The sequence below is a fragment of the Citrus clementina genome, unplaced genomic scaffold (genome assembly GCF_000493195.1).
Source record: "Citrus clementina cultivar Clemenules unplaced genomic scaffold, Citrus_clementina_v1.0 scaffold_2, whole genome shotgun sequence".
NCBI lineage: Eukaryota > Viridiplantae > Streptophyta > Magnoliopsida > Sapindales > Rutaceae > Citrus > Citrus x clementina.
The window spans coordinates 15,738,020-15,758,951 of record NW_006262688.1 but is presented as its reverse complement, the minus strand read 5'-3'; the positions used below and the strand labels follow the sequence as shown (position 1 = coordinate 15,758,951).

Sequence of the window (20,932 nt, the reverse complement as noted above, 5' to 3'; positions counted from 1 at the left end):
TTCCCGTAGCAAGTCACTGTTCAAGAACCAATGTTATTTTTCACTTCTCTCTCCTCCCATCACCACTATGGACATAAAAGAATTTCATAATCCCTAAAACAAATACAGTAGCTGTGCTGTGAATACATTTAAAGTTCACTATATCTCTGTAGAGGTTCAAGAGTTCTTGAACAAGCCAACCAAATTTTTCATCAACCTCATCACCTATGGGCAGTGGCGCTGGAAATTGCACCCAGAAATTTTCTTCTCTCTTTTCTCTGGAGCACACGCAACTGTGGTGACTTTGCCTTCGTGATTTCTCTAGTTGACCTATTATGTGGAGCAAAGATCATCCATCAGTCAAAAAACTGAGAAAGAAAGAAGAATAACGGCTTACTAAAACATGTGTCAAAAATCTGAATTTTTACTTTTGTGGGCAAAAGGGATTGTCGAATTTGGGGAGAGGCCTAGCATGTGGAACCATCGTCCTTCTCAACTGTTTCAATGCTTTTTCTTCCTCCATCTACAATGTTTTTGTATAACACAAATCAAAGTCATCATATAATCATCAGAACAAAAATGGTAAATTGAAAAATGTGTCAGAATGGTATCAGAATGTCACATACCATTCTTGCAGCCTCGCTTTCCTCTCTATACCTTTTGTACATCATTTCCTTTTCTTTAATCTGTACAAGTTTAAAACAAAACACTCGTTGAACAAGAATATCTTTTAGCTATAAAATATAATTCATTTTTACCTTCTGATCAAACTCTGCTCTCTCCTCGGCTCGGTGGTCCAGATTAAGGTTAAATTCCTTGACTGCTGTCAGGGGTTTTCGTACTTTCTCTGGAACTGGAATTGGGTCTCTACAAGACAAAGCCATATGATATAAGGAACCGATTTATGTTCTCTTCAGCATAGTGCATCATACGCAACAATTTAACCTACTCTTTCATAACTGGCTGTGCCTTGAATTTTCTCATCTCAGCCTTTTCCTTCTCCTTCCTCCACCGCTCCTCCATTTCCCTCTGCATTTCCTCCTCATGTCTGACCAGACTCTCCAATTGAAATGGTTCTGGTCTCGTGCATTGCTTCAGCTCTGGCTTTGGTGGAATCTGCATTTATAGAAGGATTGGTAATAAGTATAACACTAACATGCACAAAATGCTCGTAACTAAATTTGATATGAAAAATAAGTAAATTTCTTTACCACTGGAAAGTCAGTCGTATAGGGATATGGATTAGCCTTTGGAAGTCTGGCTCTTTCCTCTTCCAACTGTTTTTGCACAAGTTCCATCACAAATTTCTTCTCTTTCTCTGCTCCTCTTACCTGCAGCAAGTCATTAAAATAGCAAATAAGAATGTGGTCAGGGATAATAAGATTGTGCAAGTGGAACAAACCTCAGTAAATAGATGGAATGGATTTGGCTTTGTATTTCTTGGAAGTGGCTTCTCATGTCCAGGTTCTGAATTCAAAGAGAGCTGGAAAAGAAAAACAAATTAAAAATTAAAATAACAACAAAAACTCACTTTTTAATGCGCTAGGTAAAAGTAAAGTCGATAAATTACCTTTTCAAATGACTCAAAGATAGAACTTGGTAATGGAATCCTCTCATTGATACTGAAATGGAATTCTTGGGGCCTGGTCGCATGTTTCTTTTCTGTACATGAAATCCCCAGTTCCCCTTTACTTTCAAAGATCTACAAAAGAATTTTTTGTTAATTGAATTTAGAAGAGGGACAATGGTCCAAAAAGAATTTCTTTCCATTCATTGAAAATGTGGAAACACACCTTTCTATTAAGTGGCCTAGCCTTAAATTTAGGGGCTTTTTCAAGTTCCTCTTGCTCAAGTTCGGCGGAACTTTTAACCTTTGGTGGACGGGCTCTCAATAATGTTTGGAGTACAGGGCTTTTAGGTTCAGTAAGGCACCATGGTTTCCACTGATTTTCCTGTTAAGATGAAGAAAAAAAAGGGTCAGTGAGTGAACTAAATCAGTTAATTAGTTCTGTAATGGCATCAGTATATTCCTTACCTGACGAGAAACTTCTGTTGAAGCTACCGAAGATGTTTCAGCATGTTGATTAGCCCTTGCCATTGTCTCTAAATGAAATTCCTGCAAAATTAATCAAATGAAACTCCAAATGAGAGACTACCCCCTATTATTACAACAAATTTTTCATCATTGGTCATTCCTCAATATAGCTTACCCGAAATTCAGGTGGCTGTGGTGCACTTCTGGGTACAGCAGGTAACATTGGAGCTTCAAGAATCTGTGTAGAGAAGTACATGCCACATGTTAAGGACCAATCCAGTTTAGGTGAGATTTATGGGGGAACTATGTAAGTAGAAAATATACCTTCTTGTTCAGTGGGCGAGCTTTGAACTTGGGAATCTTTGCCATCATCTCTTCTTCAAGTTCCGCTGTACTCTTAACCCTGACTGACCGGACCCTCTGAGATGTTTCCAGTTCGGGTTCCTTAGGTCTTGTCAATGTGAGTTTAGGCTTCCCCTGGATAAACCAGAAGCGAAAAAAGGGGTGAAAAACTCAAGAAGAAAGAAGAAATGCAAGGAAAAACAGGCTTCAACTGCAATTAAGAAAAAACGAGATTCCTTCTGTTTACATGTGAGAGTGAAGTATTTTGTGGCAGTGACAAGTCTCTAGTACTAGAATTAAACTTCTGCATCATCTCAGCCATTGAGACAAATGGTGCAGCTGGTTCCCGTTCTCGAACATAAACCTTCAAAATAAGCGAGTTTCAGTGAGAAGTGTGACGCCAGAGAGTTGAAAATGCAAAAGGGTTGTGGAAAATAACAAACCTTTCTCTCATCTCTGCGAGTTTTAGCAGTCGAAGTGCATAAACTGGAACTGTTATTAGCAAGACCCAGTTTGGACTTGTGGGGTAAAATTTGGGGTTTGACATTAAGAATCTGAGATTTTTTTGGGAAACAGACAGGAAAAAGAACAGTTCAGATAAAGCTCAACAGAAACAATAATAATAAAGGAGATGCCAAAAAACAGTAATGGGAAACCTGTCTAGATCTTCCTCCGTCAAGCTTTTGCCTCTTGATGGCTTGGTTTTCTAGAGCAAAGTTAGTAGGAGTTCCAGCAATCTTTTTCATAATAGCATCTCTAAAATGAGAATTGAGACAAAATAAGTAAAATAACATACAATCAAATAGAAAAGGAATTTAAAAACCAAAGAGAAAAAGAACAAGTTTTGGTTTTCTTATGCAGCTCTTCTATCTTATACTTGCAATAATCAGTCCACAAATGAATTAAGCAGTAAGTCTAAATATAGATCCCAACCTCTTAGCTTGTGATGACTGCAATTGATTTTTTGGCTTTAGTGCCGATGGATTTTTAATCAGACTCGCTATCTTCTTGGCCGTCTGCTGCTTCTTGGCATCAGTTACTCCTTTACCAGAATTGATCATTGATTTTGGGGTGCATACTTCACTTCCTACTTGGACAGAGGCTTTACCCTTCTCTTTATCACCAGCAACTGGTTCTATGATCACACTGGAAGAGAAAAAGAACTGAGTTTTGATTTACTTATGCAGCTCTTCTATCTTATAGTTGCAATAATCAGTCTTGATAGATAAACCATTAGCAACAAACCTTCCATTATCTTGAGTACATTTACTGTCCCCTATATGTTCTTCACTGGTGGTATCCTTATCAGCAGAAAGCTGAAAGAAACTGAATTGTGAGAAAGATAGCAAAAACAAGAACAATAAGGCATTTTGAACCAAAAAAAAAAAAGTAAATTACCAAGTGTCCACTTTTCTCTTCTGTTGCTTCACTGGGTGTCACTTCAACTTTCCTTGTTTCAGCCGAAACGAGCTCCGATGGATGCTTCATTTCTTTGGAACAATCAGTGGATGTTGAGTCTGATGATTCCGAGGCCTGAAAAAGAATAAAGCGAAAGAAATTACACACACCAGAATTAGAATATCCAAGATCGAAATCCCAAAAATTGAGGATAAAAGAGAACCTTCACCTTCTGAATTTGGTCGGCTGCCTCACTAAAATTGCATAAGCTTTCAACCTTGAAGGATCTTTCTGCTTTAATTCTAGGCATAAAAGCTGCATGGATGCATAATAACAAATCAAGCAAACTGTAATTAATCCTAAATTGAGTACCATTAAAATCTAGAGAACTTTAATTAGAACACTCCTTTCTCAATTCTTCCAATCAGTTCAAAAATCCATGAGGCAAAATCAACCCATAACTCTGCTTGGATGATAAGAAAATTCGAAACATCAATTGAGTTGAGATCCGATACTACTACAAAACCCTAACTTGAAATACGTTTCAAGATTCTGATCCACAGAAAACCTAAACCCTTACTTTCTTGATCTAAATGCTTCAAGAGAAATCAATCAAAGAAAAAGAATAACGTACGAGACGGCGCGTAGCTTAGAGCGGACTCGAACCAGAGCTCGGCCTTCTGCATTTCTTCCTCGGACTCTTCTTTTGTGAAATCAAAAAACCGCGGCGCCGAGAACTCGTACGCGTCGTCGATCATAGCCATCGTCGTCATTGTCGTACCCGCTGGTTCCTCTGCAACCGACATGGCGGATTAATTGCGATAGGCTCTTATTGGAGATAGAGAGAGGCTTGGGGGAATCTGATATCGTGTTTAGAGAGAGATGATATGAAGAAAAAATGAATGGGGAGTTGGGGGCCGGAAAGAAGTATAACGTTAAGATCTCCAACGGTCAAAAGTTTTGAATTTGGGCTGGGAGTGCAACGGAAACAGTTCGTTTCTGTTCTGTGTTTTTCTAACGGCTATATTCTGTGTCCGAAGTCCTAACCACCCCAAAACGCCGTCGTTTGTTTTGGTTGGTTATATTGTTTAATCACTTTCTCATACGCTCCTTTAATGTGACCGTGACGACAACACACATGCACATAATACTTCCTCTTAGAAATTGAAACAAGTAATAACTTGTTAACTGAACCTTCTCAAATGCTGCAGCATGAAATTCTCATGGCAAGTACCCTAATCCAATTGCCATCAACTTATTGCAACACGAAATTCTCAAATGCGGGTATTCTTATTTTTTTAATTGCAAACGCACTATTAAATTACGTGATTTAATATGTACTTTAATAGAGTCAGTTTTCAATTCATTATAAAACTATACGATTTAATAATATAAATGTATTTATTTTATTAAATCACATGATTCAACAATGTGTCTGTATAAAAAAAAAAAAATCACCCGCATAAAAGGACACTTTATATATATATATATATATATATATACTCATCATCACAAAGCACACATGCAGATGCGTCAATTAATGGCTGGTGGCGGTCGCCAATTTATTGGGTTTACAATAATCATTTTCCTCTTATTATTAGCTTCAGAATCATCAGCAATAATAATGGGTGAAGATGAATACATCGAGAGCAAGCAGGGTTGTGAGTATGTGTTTACGGCATTTCCTTATTGCTTGGAGTTTCTGACAGGTTTGTACTACAAGCCGTCGCGAAAGTGCTGCAACCACATCAAGAAACTAAACATGATAGCAAAGCACAGAAAGGGTAATGCACAGAGGTTCTGCTATTGCATCGAGGCCATGGTGAGGGGAACTCAACCTCCTTTGCTCGCTTCGCGTATCCAACAACTTCCCATCACATGCAACACTTCTCTCAGTTTCCCCATCTCTGCAAGCATGGATTGCTCCCAGTAACAACAGCTTTCATCTCTCTTTTTTTTTTTTAAAATTTCATCTCTTTTTTCTACTCACTAATTAATTAATTAATTGAACTAACTACCTAATATGTCATTAATTAATCAATTAACTGCAGGGTAACGAGTTGAAATTTGTAGCAGCTTAACTTCTCCGACGTCTATTTATATATATATTGCAGGGTAACGGGTTGAATTTCGCTTATTTAATTATACGTTAAATAAACTTTATTATTATTCATTGTTATTATTATTGATTATGGACTGTTGTTTTAATACTTTAATAGTGGATTTATCGATTGATAATTAAAATAGAGAATGATAATGAAAATAAGTTATTTACTTTAATTATAAAAATTAGAATTAGAATAAACTGCATTTTTATTATTATTATTATTATTATTATTATTATTATTGTTATTGTTGTTGTTATCGTTTCGCCACAAATTATACAGCATAAAAATACAATAACAGAAAGTGTATACATGGGGCATAGTATATATTTAAGTTATGAATCTGAAGGTTAATTAATTTTTAATTATATATAACTGGATGATCATGATCAACTTAATTTATATGTGATCGATGTAATTATAGCAATATACGATATACTGAAACCAAATTGATGCAGCTGGAGGAAGAGGATGCCATGGAATCAATCAACAAGAGTTATAAGAAGGCCGCCTGTTTTGAATCGTGGGAAAATATTTAAGCTGGTCTTCTTCATTAATCATCAGTCAAATATGCTTCGGACAATTACCGTAAAATTATAAGTATTTATTAAACACTTCAGTCTTGTAATTTAAAACCACCAATCGAAGCTTCAAACTGCTACTTACGCGTATGTTGTGATTATTTTTTCAAAAATGGTTTTCTAAGTATTCAACTTGATCTAGATGCAGGTTTACTATATCAATGTTTTTGTGTACATGTAATTTCTAGAAAAAAGACACACACACACACACACACATATATATATTTCTTTGAAATGATCAAGTAGAGCCACAACCATAAAAACACTACAAATTGAGAGTGTATGATATCATAGACGAAGGTGACGAAACTTTCAATTTACGTAATTTAGTTACTAATTTTTGCTTTTTTTTTCTTCTTATTTAGGTTTTTCCGTCAAAGTGAGTTGTACTTATTGCAGGCTTCTTTTTTTGTTTTAAATGCGGATTTGTTATTAAGTTATAAATTTAATAGAGTCAGTATTTAATTCATTAGTAAACCATATAACTTAATACTTAATAGCATGTCCATACAAAGAAAAAAAAAAAAAAAAAGAAAAAAGGGAGCTCCCACACCTGAGAATTTTTATGTATCGCTAATCTAAGAGTGCTACTGTAAAGTGCTTTAATTTCTTACAGAAGCTGGTGTTTACTGGCTAGAGCACTAAAATCTCGGTGTTTTAAAACTTACGCGATGAACTCAGAAACTCACTATAACGTATGTATCCACATCACAAAAAGGCTGTGCATGCTATAGGACAGCCGAGGATCGCTCACACACGCTCACGCATGCTGCCACAACGGGCACTTAATTCATGGACCATTCTATTTACATGCATGTTAACAAATTAAATAGCCAATAATTAACCAAATATTCTAGGTTCTAATTATATATACATAGCCTCATTGGCACGATCAGCTAAGCCTCATTGGGACGATCAGCTAGCATACATGTGCTACACCATATATACTAGCTGGAAAGATATATATAAATGGCCCGCCATCTGTTGTACTTGGCAACATTTGCATTGATGCTAGTTTCAGTATCAAAAGCTCGTGAATCAAGCTTCTGTGACAACGTATTCAATAATTTTATTCATTGCGTAAGATATGTATCGGATTTGTCTATAAATGAGCCAGCGAGCGGGTGTTGCTCCGGCATCATTAATCTGAAGCAAGTGGCCAACCAAAATGAAGCTGGTCCTGCCCAAATTTGCCAGTGCATTGAGGATCTTGCTCGTGTCATGCATATTCCATTCGATGCCTCCAGGATTCAGTCTCTTCGCATCCACTGCCGTACTCACTTAAGCTTTCCCATTTCCAACGCCATGGATTGCTCCAAGTAAAATCATCATCCTCATCATCGTCCATATACATGCAGGCAGGGGCGGATGTAGCATGTGACCACTGGGGGCTCAAGCCCCCACTAGCCAAAAAAAATTTTAAAATTAAAAAATAAAAATATTTTAGTTTTCTAATTAGTTCCCATAAAAAATTTATTGAAATAATCATTATAAATTATAAACTCCCATAAAATTTAAAATTTAACTTTTAAGAATTATAAAAACTTATATTTTAATTAAAAATAATGATAGTCCATCACTCAAAATATTTTATATTCTCAAAAATAGGATTAATTCTTCCAGTCTCTATAATAATACTAGAGCGAACGTTTTTAATAATAAAACTTATGAAGAATCATCTTTGGAATCGGATGGGATAAATGATAGTTTAGTTGTTTATATAGGAAACAATAAAATTTAATAATATTGATAATGAGTCTATTGTATAACATTTTTAAAATACGACAATGCGCAGAGAATAATTATAAATGTATTAGCAAATATTTTATGTATTCAAAATTTTAGTTTTTCATATTTTACTATTATCTAATAACCCCCGGTAAATTATTTTTCTAGATCCGCCACTGCATGCAGGCGCCCTTATTTTTTTATACACATATGTTATTGATTCGTATTATTTTATAGAGACAGTGTAGACAATCTATTCAGCCATATAATTTTACAGTGGATTGAACATTAACTTAATTAAATCATATGACTAAATAACATATCCACATGAAAAAAAAAATGGAGCCTGCACTTAAAATATATATGTGTGTGTGTACATGTTCCCCTTGATTAATTACCTAATGTTTTTTCTTGATTGATTAATTTCTGCAGGGTTTAATTGATTGAGCAGATTAATTGCATAATGCATGTGAGGCGATGCGGGAACAAGTTAATAAGATGCATGAGACCGATTCCAAAGTGATGGTAAATTTACAGTTGATTATATACGATTAATGATAACAAATATTAATATTGTGTAATAAAGAACCTGTCATCATGCATGATAATATAAGCCAAGTTATTAAACGGCTGGCACTCTCCTCCTTATTTAAATATTTCGATTTAACGGCTGAGTTGAGTTATGCTCACATTTTCATAATCTTCTCCTAATCATCCATAAAAGTCATATGTGATTAAGATTTAATTAATTTTATATTTGTATTCAATGGCTGCCAATTACATCTTTTTAAAAGATTAGCCAAAAAAAAAAAAAATTCAATTTAGCAAATGGCACTAAATTCAAATTCAATATTAATGATAATTAATTAAAAAAAGTGACAACAGACGGGGATTTGAAGAAATTAAAAATTAAACTCAATTTGCGATTGTGGTTGAAATATTATAGGCAACCTATTTTATATCTTTTGACGAAAATTATGTTTGGTAAATTTTTTAAAAATCACTCATTATATTAGTTTTTTTATTTCGACAAAAGCTTATAAAAATAAGTAGAGGTTATTTTTCTATAAACCACACCTTGTTAAATAAACCACCAGACTTTTTTAAAATTTCTATTATAATTTAATATTTTAACAAAAAGACAATTATAATTTTACTTTTTCATAAACTCTAATATATAAATAAAACGTATTTTAAACTTAAATTTATTTTGATTATTATATTTTACAAAAAAAATTTACTAAATACACATACTTTATTTTTCACATTCATTACAGCAACAACAACATAATTTATAAAATAATAAATTATATTTTTAATCAACAACTTATTTGATTTGTATAATAAAAACAATTTATTTTATCCGTGACCGCAATCTCCGACACATGCCTTCATCAATCACGCATCAGAGTTGAGCTCTGGCGAGTTACGATAATAAAAATATGTTTTAGAATTGAAACCTTCTATTATTTATATACCTTCAAATTGAGACACGTATACAACCCAACTGGTTACATCATTCACCACACAATCAAGCAATATAAAAAATAATGTTCATGCATTTTATCAAATTTTGCCACGTATTCAGTTGATCACGACGTTCCTAGTAAATCGTTTTATTTAATATTTTTTTCCCCATCGAAAGGCCAGGTGGCTGTGTCTGGATGGATCCTCACAGTCCCAATGATGTTCTTACCTGTAAATTAACCTGTGCCTTTGACCTACCCTGCATGCTTTTCTTTTCTTCTTTAATTTAATGTCCAAATAGCATTTTGCAAATTGCAAGAAGCTTTCAATGATTCACACATTTCATGGATAAAATTTAAAATCTTTTTGACTTTTTTCTACTTTCACCTTTAAATCTAACGGAAGAGTAATTTTGAAGGTAGAATGTGTTAATTTGGTTGTGTATTGAAATTCTAAAAAATCAAAAGGTTTGAAAATTTTACACATAAATCATCTGCACAACAAGATTCATGCCCCATAATGGAGATTGGACAAGAAGACTATGGTAGAACTTTTATTATAAATAAAAATTGTTGATAAGAAAGAAAGCAGGGCATCTCAATCACAAAACGCAATTCTAATCCTATGATTGTGATATTCATTTATCACATTTCATTAAATTTATATTTCCATCTTAATGGAGCCCAATCAAACTTTTATCATTTTGTTGATAAGAAGATAACTTCACTAGTCTAATTAAACGATAATGAAACACGTCATGTGTATATTCTTTTATTAATCGCAAATTATGAATTCAATTACCAAAGTTCACCAAACCTTGAATTGATCTTGGCCAAACAATTGAGCTAGAGTGAACAAGGGCCAACAAAACAACATTAACCTATGATTAATTGTACCTTACCTTATTTTTAACTTTACTAACAGCTATTCTATAGTAGATATTTTTTTTAAGTTTTTCTTGATATTACCAAATTATTTTAAAATTAATGATAAAATTACTTTTAAGTCCAAAAATAACACTAAAGTCTTCTATTCGTACACACACATTTATAAGGCTATTGTCTAAAAATATCTCTTCAAAATAAACTTTCACTATATATATATATATATATATATATATATATATATATATATATATATATATATATATATATATATATATATATATATATATATATATTATGCCTATCTTAGAGTTACTTTAAGGTAGAGCATGAATCATAATCACACACATAAAGTGATAAATAATAAAAAAATTATTATAACTTTAATTATATGGTTATGAAACGGTAAACTACTTTAGAGCAGTTCTAACATAATTGGAACTATATATATACATATAAATTAAAAACATCTCTTCTAAAATTGTTTCAAATCTTTTTATAAAGTATCTATCCATCCGCATTAGGCAAATGCTAAGTTATAATTATATCTCTTATGTGAACCACATAAATTATAGATCCTATAATTTTATGTGGTTTACATAAGAGGTGTAAGTTACAATAATTATAATTTAGAGGCTCCCTCCGCATTAATACTCTCATTAATGAACAACCTCTCTTTTGTTAGTTAAAGGACCAACTGGCAATTGGGACAAATAGTAGTGCTAAAAATAATTATTCATCCTCGTCTACTTGCCAATAGGATGTAGCTACTAGCCGCCCACTTGTCAAACAGAAAGGGAGCATCTTTGACTCAATCCACAAGAAAACAAAAACTAAAAAACTGATCTGTAAAAATAGTTGCATAATGTTATTTAGTTTTTTAATATTTAAATTGTGGAGAAAAAGGAGTGAGAGTGAACCTATATTATTTGACAAAACTAATTGAAACATCTATATTATTTTAGAATGCATCTAAATTTTTTTGAGTGTCAACTTTTTTATTAATTTTATTATTTTACTCCTAGTGATCGTTTCATAATGGAAATAAGAATGCATATAATTATTTAATTAATTGAACAATTTTTTCTAATCAGAATTAATTGAAAATTTATAGGAAAAAGAAAGAGAATTGTCATAGTTGTTTAATTAATTTTGAAAATTTTTTAAGAATTAATTGGAAAATTATGACAACTCCCTTACTCCTTTTCCATAATTTTTATTTTATTTTCAACTAATTAATATTAGAAATATTCAGTAAGTAAATAATTAAAGTATTTATATTTCCAACATCAAACAACCCACCAAGGGTAAAATAGTAAGATTAGCAAAAAGGTTGACACTCAAAGAGGGTTTAGATGTGTGCTAAAATTTTAGGAAAATTTCGATTAATTTTGTTAAACAATTGGGGAATTTCGCTCATTTTCCTTTAAATTATGCGAATATGAGTAGGTGAGTGTGTGTTAGTTTCACTTGTAAAACTTCTTGTGGTGATACAAAAAGTTTGGACTTCAAATTTGCTCACATAGGTGTGTGGAAGGATTGACTTATCATCACATTATGGTTAAAAAATAATAATAATAAATTACACGAGTATAAATTATGAGTAAACCAAATCCCTTATATAGTCATAAGGATAAGGAGATCTTCAAACCTAAAATATTCAATTTACCTTTCTTTGTCCTCAAGCTCCGGTCCAAGAATTGAATAACTATCAAAGATATTATGATACGCAAGTCAAACAGTTGATTAAGAGAAAATGAAGGAAAATGAGACAAAAGGTGCATTAAGTCATTTCTAAGAGCACTATAATATTCTCTTGAACGGTTTTGAATACTCCCAAAGGATCTATTACGTGTATGCTTTTAGTTTGTATAAATGTCTTGAAAATGGTAGGTTGGTTGTTTATATATTGAATGAAATTTTAGAGAGAAATAACCATTTTCCATTTAATTGTGGTATATCATTAGATTAGGATCCCTCAATCGTTGGACAAAGTTTCACTTTGGTCTTAATCTTGATCAGTTGGTTGTACTTACTCCTACCACTACAATTTATTAGTGCAAGTTCATACGCCTACTATTGCGATATTATTTTTTTACGAGTTGAATCAATGAACACCATTTAAAATAGAACTTGCCTATGTTGCAACTGTTGCAACATACCACACTTTTTGTCTTTATTAGAATCGTCCTTCGATGTAAAGAGAGTTTACCTAACAGTTGAGATGAATCAATAGATAATTAAAGAAGCCAGTCGCTAAAAAAGACTGTAGAAAACTATAACAAACAAATAAAGATCAAAATAGGGGTTCTTTATTAACTCTATTTTGAGAGGCCATCATCAAAAGTTTATCCAAAACCCAAAAAGTGCCGAAATCTTTTCCACACATATAAAATTCCAATGATCCAAATCTTTTGGCCATTGAATTGTGATCGTATTAGGGGGAAAGTAATCTGAAATGATGTCAGCTAAATTGAAAGGGAATATATGGTGATGGCAGCCAATTGAACCAAATATTGGATAAAACTAAAACTTTTGGAATTGGGCATATCTCATTATATGAAAAAAGAGTGGAAAGATGTTTGTTTGATCTGTTGATAAGACATTTGATCAAATACAACTAGTAACTCCTCATAAGAAATTGTTAATTTTGTTTAAAAGATTTAATGGTGGTAATTAGATTAGGAGAGCCCATTATGTTTATGTGTTAGAATTAGAAAATGGGAGAATGGTAACAAGTACTTATTGTTTAATTTCATTGCAAGAAGCACAAGATTGAAGAAGGAAGAGGCAATCAATTTCTTGGCAAAGAAAATGAAGAATGATCCTGCATTCAACTTTGAAAAAACTGTGTAGGTAGATATTGTTTTGTTTTTGTTAGGATCATTTGGTTATATGGCTAATTCATAAGGTGTTACTTCAAGGCATTTTAAATTTCTTACAATAATTTATCATCTTAGCATGTATCATACATGGCACAACCTTACTCAAATTGCATTCATTATTATTATAACAATGACCATCAAAGACGCAACTAAATAATTATCATTAATCAAATAGCCCAGTAAAAATCACCTGCTACTACTAACACAAAGCACTTTCCCCTTGCTTGGCACTATCACAAACATTAACCTATTTTTCAATGTTGTTTTTGCCTTCTTTGGACGCAATGGTCGAGTGCATCATCAAATGCACTTAAAGTTATAAATTCATCATACATGGAAAAATGCTTTTTTGCTTTTCAGATCCATCATTTATGATGGCCCATGATAGTAGCTCTTATTCTTGTTTGGTTATATCAATCAATTACTCATCGATCTCCTCAATGGACAACACCTTGAATTGTGGGTTCTCCTTACTCACCATGGAAACCTATAAAAGATCAAGGAAGCATGATATGGTCACACAAACAATCATAACTCTGTATACCCTTATCAAGACTTCATAATATCAATCTTATTTGCTATCTTAAAGCATTAACTACTAAATTATGCATAAGTTCTATAATCTTCTACAAAAGGATACAACCATGCACAGAATTGGAAAATATTAAAAAGAAATAGATACGCCTTCAAATTGGCACTTTCACTCCATCAATTTAACAAATCTCACTGAAAGGGCACCATCTTACCATATCACATTTTTAACAAGCAAATGAAGAAAAAAAAATCCAGAATGAGGGGGAATATTCAATACCTCAATCTCCTAAACCTTAAATTCCTACTATAGAACTGATACTAAGGTGGAAATTATAGGCAACCAATTGCTCATCCATCTCGTCGATGGGCAATACTCTAAATTCTAGATTCTTTTTCCTCACCACATAACCTGTAAAAGATGAAGGAAGCATGAAACGGTCACATACCTAACAAAATTCGAAATACTCTTTCCAAGGATTCAAAACAGTAATAGTATCTACTCTCTTATTGCATTAAGTATTAATATGTGCAAGTGATGTTTAATGTTCTGTACACTAATACAACCATGACATATAATTGGAAAAGAAACTGAAAAAATAGATATGCCATCAAATGACAACACCTTCATTACATTAATTTAATAATGTTGATTCACAGGGAACCTCCATATCATCTTACATTTGTTGCAACCAATTGAAGTTAAAAAACAGAGCAAATTTTCAATACCTTAACCTCACAAACCTTTAATTCCTCTTGCACAACTAATTGCAGGGTCGAAATTGCAGGCAATCAAGTGTTCATCGATCTCCTCAATGGAAAACATTCTCAATTGCAGATTCTCCTTCATCACCATGTCAACCTTTACAAGATGAAATCATTAATTGGTCACACAGGCTGACAAAACTTGGAAAACCCTTATTAACACTTCATAATATTAATTTTATCTGTCCATTAAATATTGCATGGACTACTACAAATGGCAAGAGTTGTATAATGTTCTACAAAGTGATATAGTTATGGCATATAATTGGAATAAATTAAAATAGCAATACACCATCAATTAGCATCACCTTCACTCCTTCAATTTAACAATGGTCATTGAGCAATCTCCTATTTAGATATGTTATATTTGGAACAGCCAATTGAAATAAAATAAAAAGAATTTTCAATACTTCAATCTTAATTGCCTGAAGTTCCTCTTCTATAACTGATTCATTTCCGAGATTGCAGTCTATATGTCAAAGAGGAATAACAATATAAGACTCCACAAATACAATAGTCTATAAAAAACAAACATGTCGATGCCTGCAATGTAAAGCAATCATAAACAAAGACTCATGGCCCATGAAGATCTAAAACAAAATTTAATTGCTTTTATCAGCAAATTCTGCTATTTTGCCCCACTATTGATTTCATTTAAAGGGGGTTCATCCCTAAAGCCCATCGATATGCTTGCTTTTATAACTAAGCAATTTATGTTTACATCAATGAGATGCAGTCCAGTAATAGAACTAAATTTAAATTCATAATCCCAATATCCACCTTACTGAATTGGTCACCAGAAGAGAATACAAAATAAATAAATAAATAAACATATAACAACATGTCGTAGAAATAAAACCTCATCAATTACCTATATAAACAAATGATCTTTACTAAAATAAAGTAATATCTACATGCATAGTTTATTTAAAGGTAAATGTAGGATCGTTCTTCATTTTCTTCTCCATGAAATTAACTATCTCTTGCTCCTTCAATTCACCGCTTGTTGCCATGAAATTAAATGTTGACTCCTTGTTACCGATCTCATCTCCTCGCATTCTAATAAATAAACATAACGGTTTTCCTAATCTAACTATAGCTGTTAAATTTTTCAAACAAATTTAATCTTTTTTTTTTCATGAATTACCTCTTGCATCCGCTTTGAACTACAAATCAACAGATCAAATAGATGTGATATTCCCTTTCTTTTCAGATATGCCTCATTCCTGAACTTTCAACACAGTAAAATATAGGTTGCAGTTGGCTGCTACATTTACAAAATCACCATCAAATTCATACCCATGAGAGCCCTAGTTTATAAACAAATCATTGGAATCTTTTTCAGGAGAGAAATTGCAATCATCCTCTCCTGTGTTTGGTGTCTCCTGATTATTTGTCAAATGAAATCGGTAACACTCGATGTAGTAACAAACTCACCATTGAAATCGTACGGCTCACATCCCAAGTTGCAATGTAGATGAATCCTCAAAACCTTTTCCCCCTAAAAAAATGCAATCGTCTTCTTTTGATTTCAGTGTTTGTAGATTTTTTCTAAACCACGGTTTGTTGAACCCTTATTTTTTTTTTCTCATACATAAAATATAGCTCTTCTTTTTCCTGAGCAAATTTTTCAAACCAATGTTCCCTCAACAACAATTAAATGAGTATATAACTGGCTTCAACGGTTGCCGGTGCATACATTTTTTATCCACTGATTCATCTCAACCATTATATGAACTCACTTTACATCAAATGGCAATTCTGAATGAAGACAAACAGTATGGTATGGTGCAACTATTGCAACATAGGAGGTCCTTTTAAAATCATATATTTATAAATGTCACCGAGTCGATGAAAGTAATTTATTAATGTCACATTAGCTAATTAAACGTGAAAGTAAATTAGTTAAATTTTAAGATCTCTTATCATATGATAAAGGGGTCAAAGGTCAAATTGGGCTCACATAAATTGGGAGGAGAGTTGATTAACATCATGCTACTAACAAATAGAGCAAAATTAAAAGAAAGACAAATAATTCTCTCAAAGACAAATAAGGGAAATTAGAAAAAGGAAATTGTCCCCAAAAACTTTGTGCATAAATAGGGATGGCAATGGATACTACTCGTTGCAAGGTTGGTCATTACCAAACTCGTATTTATAAAAAATTTAAATAAATAACCCACCTACAACCCATAGCGGATTTTTATTTTTTAAAAAACTTGTCCGTTGCGGATTTTAACAATTACAAAACCTATACACAACCGCCAACAAGTTTTTTTTTATGAGTTTTGCATTTAAAATCATAAATATTTTTAAAAATACTTTTAATAATACACAAAAATTTAAAATAAATGATTCAAACTATAAATTTATAGTAGTAGCCCAAAAACATAAAATATGCAGTTCTAGATTTTATCAATGTAACTAAGAAACTAAAGTTTCAACATTCAAATAAATACACAAAATATATCAATCTGACACAAAATGAATCTGTTATAGGTGAATCATTATCACTAAGATCAATGTCTTGCTTCATTTTTTAATCAATATACAAGTATCGTCAACAATATTAAGAAGTAAATTATGGACGATTACCGTTAATAAAATATCAGTAATATTAAACTTGAAAATTATAAAAATTTCTACTTATTAAAGCATAGTGTGTGTGTAGAATTCAAGAAGGAGCAGGACATGTGGCTAGAGTGATTAAGGTTGGGTAATTAAAATTAAAAGCATAAATAATTATAAAAAATGCGGGTCAATAGATAACTGCGTAGCTATCCAACAGATTTGTCACAATGCGCTGCGCGTTTAAATTTAAAATACTAAATCCGTCCATAATCGGCAAAATTATCTAAGGGAATGGATATCTGCGGTAGATTTAGACTGATTTGAGGGTCATTTTACGATCCCTAAATATGACATATATATCTATCAATTATTAAATAATTCATAAAACAGAAATAGTTAAAAATGAAAAGTCGTCGGCAAGTACGCGCTAATTTGTAGAGAAAGCAACGCGCCCGCCCCCGGAGGCAAGTCATGTGGTTTCCTTAAAGTCAAACAAAGCCTTCTTTAATTATTATAAATCCATTTACATAAATAATAACAGAGAGCAGAACAGAACAGATCAAAATGAATGGCAAAGAAATTCTTCAGAAGATGAAGGTCTGTTGCGTACTTTTAACTCCTAGATTTTTTTATTTTTAATCACATAGTTAAGCACTCTTATGTACACAAATTCATGCTCTTGTCAATGTTCCCAATTTCTGTTTATTAATTTATGTGAAAAAGAAAATTCTGTTGATAAAATGAAGTCAAGGTTGTGTAACTAAAGCTAATTTCTGTTTTCCCATTTTTGAATTTGTAAATTTGGGAATTCCTCTTTGTCTTTGACTTTTGTTATATCTGGAGAAGTGGTGATAAAGATATGATAATCTTTTTTTTTTTTTTTTTTAATCTTTTTATTGAGATGTTTTTGTGTGTATGTTTTGATCTAGAAAATCAACAGTGCATATTTTAGTTGGGAGAAAAAAGCTTACATGTTATGATGTAGAGATGCAGTTTACTATTTATGTATATGCTCTTAACACCTTATTTTGAGTCATGTTTGTGACTGACGTGCTGCGGGATGGAATCCATGGCCGATCACTAGTTGTTAAATATAAGTAGAAGGATGAGTAGTAAACATTAGTTGCAGAGTAAAAAGTGAGTGTTCACTAAAAACTTTAACGGTTATGCTTTCAAAGTTATGTAGAAGCGCAAAGATCCTCTATATACCCTTTAAGTAGGATGAGGAAAGGTGTTTTGGTGCTTGTAAGGAAAGAAATTTGAATCTACTTCTTATGTCATTGCATTTGATTTGGGTGAACTCACTTTAGAGTTTCACAACAAATAAGTTTTAAGAGTAGTTTCACAACAAAGTAGGTGTTGTTGGCGACATCATGTTGTGGGAAAATTTAATGGAATCCTCAGAAATTTGCTATCAGTGACAGCTAAGAAATTTAACATTTGAACAGTAGAACTACTTGAGAAATTTTGTATGCTTGTGCTCCCTTTATTATGAGGATCAATTTTTGTGAGGAAAGATATGCTATGGTTGAACGTTTGCTCAGATAAGGACTAAATTCTGGTGGGACTCTTGCTAAAACTGGGCCTGTCTCAAAACTTAGCCACAAGATGTATGTGCTAGTTGTCATTTTCATGGCTTTCGAGTTGATTCTTTACAATTGAACTACTCATCTGATTCTTGCTTTAATTAAAAAGAGATTAAAAAAAAAAGATCACGTTTCCTCATGAGAGGAGTCTAAGATTTGCTGTTTAGTTATTGGAAAACACTAACTTCTGTCGTATGGCGTCATTGCTTATGATTATTTTAGGTTAAGGCTGGGTTTTGTACATCTGCATTGGACACAGGGAAAGGTAAAAGCAAAATGTCGAAACATATCACGCATGGATATCATCTAGTGAAGGGAAAATCAAACCATGCCATGGAAGATTATCTCGTTTCAGAATTCAAGCAAGAAAAAGACAATGAGCTGGGCTTATTTGCCATATTTGATGGCCATTTGGGCCATGATGTAGCAAATTACTTGCAAACTCACCTGTTTGATAATATTTTGAAAGAGGTACTTTGTTTCATCCTATTTCAGATTTCTTTTCATTTTTCTAGTTCTTCTCTTGAGCTTTTGTTGCGTCCCGCTGTTTTTCTATCTATTAAACTTCTTTCAGGAGGAACATTGTGAATATATATCTATATACTTTCTTTATTTTCTGCAAGCAGCCTGACTTTTGGACTGATACGGAAAGTGCAATCAGGAGAGCTTATCATATGACAGACACTAAGATATTGGAGCAAGCATTTGTCCTGGGAAAAGGGGGATCAACAGCAGTAACAGCAATTCTTATTAATGGTCAGAAACTAGTAGTTGCAAATGTGGGAGATTCTCGGGCTGTTATATCCAAGAATGGTGTGGCCAAACAACTGTCTGTTGACCACGAACCAAGCAAGGAAAAGAGACTGATTGAGAGCCGCGGTGGCTTTGTATCGAACATTCCCGGTAGCAGCTTCTAAACGGAAAATCTACCCTTTCTTTTAGCTTGATATATGTTTACCTATATATAGGTCTCTGGAATGAAGTTCCCAGTCTATTGACTGCAGGGGACGTTCCACGTGTTGATGGGCAACTGGCTGTAGCAAGGGCATTTGGTGACAAGAGTTTGAAAATACACCTTAGCTCAGAACCTGATGTGAAAGTGGAGATGATTACTGATGATACAGAGTTCATAATACTAGCAAGTGATGGGATATGGAAGGTAAGGTAACTTTTACATTGATTATCACCTTCAGGTTGTTTCAATCAATTCAAAAATGGCAGGCTAAACTTATTTGTAATTAAGGAAAAATCAGAATAACCAAATTTTTTAAGCTAGTCTATTCTGTTCAACCTCCAATTTGTCTGCTACAGTTTTGGTTGGTTTTTTCTGGACTTCTCTAACAGGTGATGACAAACCAAGAAGCCGTAGACTGTATCAAACATGTAAAAGATGCTAAGTCAGCAGCAAAGCACTTGATAGAACACGCAGTTTCTAGGAAAAGTAAGGATGACATATCTTGCATAGTTGTAAAGTTCCATCGATAAATTTCGTGGTCTGTCTTTGATGGAGGAAAATTATTAGACGAGATGTCTGTATATTGTGGATAAATTTGTTTCTGCGTGGAGATACATGAAATGTGTCACTAAACTGTTGTTTGCACGATAGAGCATTATGAAATTGATTGCTTGAATTTGAACTTCCAGTTAAGTTAATTTAATGGTTCCGTGTTGCATAATGATGCAGCCATTGATATGTCTTTGGATCGATTGGAGTTTGTCAAAAGTTGAGGATCTGAATAGAACACGAGATCATGTGATTTTAACAAAATAGCTTGTGCACTTCTCACTAAGATGGGAGTATATTAGCAAATAGCAATCTCTATTCTTATCTGTTTAATTTTCTGGAGGTTCTGTCATTAACTGTAGACATTTTGTTGCTAAACCATTTTGGAATAGTTGAATGCATATTGCTGCTCAATTATGACTGCTTTGCATCATAAGTTCTCGTCAATCATTTTGTTGATTAAAAGAAATAAACAGAGGATAATCTTCAAATTGTTTTTGTGTTCTTAAATTTTGCTAGCATTTTCATAGCTAAGCTATAGCATTGCAAGTAGCAACTTGTGAGTACCAAC

At 32.9% G+C, this 20,932-nt stretch overlaps 4 protein-coding genes across 5 annotated transcripts; 3 read left to right on the top strand and 1 right to left on the bottom strand.

The window, feature by feature from the left end:
- Positions 1-17: 17 nt before the first annotated feature.
- On the bottom strand, positions 18-4,724 carry LOC18052839 (protein TPX2). The gene is made up of 20 exons (XM_006447198.2): positions 4,389-4,724; positions 3,984-4,069; positions 3,755-3,889; positions 3,602-3,672; positions 3,290-3,502; positions 3,013-3,112; positions 2,800-2,910; positions 2,604-2,720; positions 2,339-2,491; positions 2,190-2,252; positions 2,015-2,095; positions 1,773-1,931; positions 1,550-1,681; positions 1,382-1,462; positions 1,191-1,310; positions 929-1,095; positions 738-846; positions 606-665; positions 408-502; positions 18-309 (listed from the first exon to the last, which is right to left on the bottom strand). Exons 1-20 carry the CDS (start codon positions 4,558-4,560, stop codon positions 201-203), a joined length of 2,334 nt encoding a protein of 777 aa, XP_006447261.1. The 5' UTR covers positions 4,561-4,724; the 3' UTR covers positions 18-200.
- Positions 4,725-5,274: 550 nt separating this feature from the next.
- LOC18052838 (non-specific lipid-transfer protein 13) lies at positions 5,275-6,520 on the top strand. The gene is made up of 3 exons (XM_006447197.2): positions 5,275-5,683; positions 5,806-5,869; positions 6,318-6,520. The coding sequence occupies exons 1-2, from the start codon at positions 5,277-5,279 to the stop codon at positions 5,816-5,818; spliced, it is 420 nt and encodes a 139-aa protein (XP_006447260.2). The 5' UTR covers positions 5,275-5,276; the 3' UTR covers positions 5,819-5,869; positions 6,318-6,520.
- Positions 6,521-7,303: 783 nt separating this feature from the next.
- LOC18052837 (non-specific lipid-transfer protein 13) lies at positions 7,304-8,847 on the top strand. The gene is made up of 2 exons (XM_006447196.2): positions 7,304-7,759; positions 8,601-8,847. The coding sequence occupies exons 1-2, from the start codon at positions 7,410-7,412 to the stop codon at positions 8,605-8,607; spliced, it is 357 nt and encodes a 118-aa protein (XP_006447259.2). The 5' UTR covers positions 7,304-7,409; the 3' UTR covers positions 8,608-8,847.
- Positions 8,848-17,693: 8,846 nt separating this feature from the next.
- Positions 17,694-20,496, top strand: LOC18052836 (probable protein phosphatase 2C 58). Of its 2 annotated transcripts, none has more exons than XM_006447193.2 (5): positions 17,694-17,868; positions 19,080-19,328; positions 19,484-19,760; positions 19,862-20,016; positions 20,202-20,496. In XM_006447193.2, exons 1-5 carry the CDS (start codon positions 17,836-17,838, stop codon positions 20,340-20,342), a joined length of 855 nt encoding a protein of 284 aa, XP_006447256.1. In that variant the 5' UTR covers positions 17,694-17,835; the 3' UTR covers positions 20,343-20,496. The 2 variants fall into 2 exon arrangements, with proteins under 2 accessions (XP_006447256.1, XP_024047336.1); XM_024191568.1 differs by lacking the exon at positions 17,694-17,868 and adding an exon at positions 18,190-18,881.
- Positions 20,497-20,932: the final 436 nt, after the last annotated feature.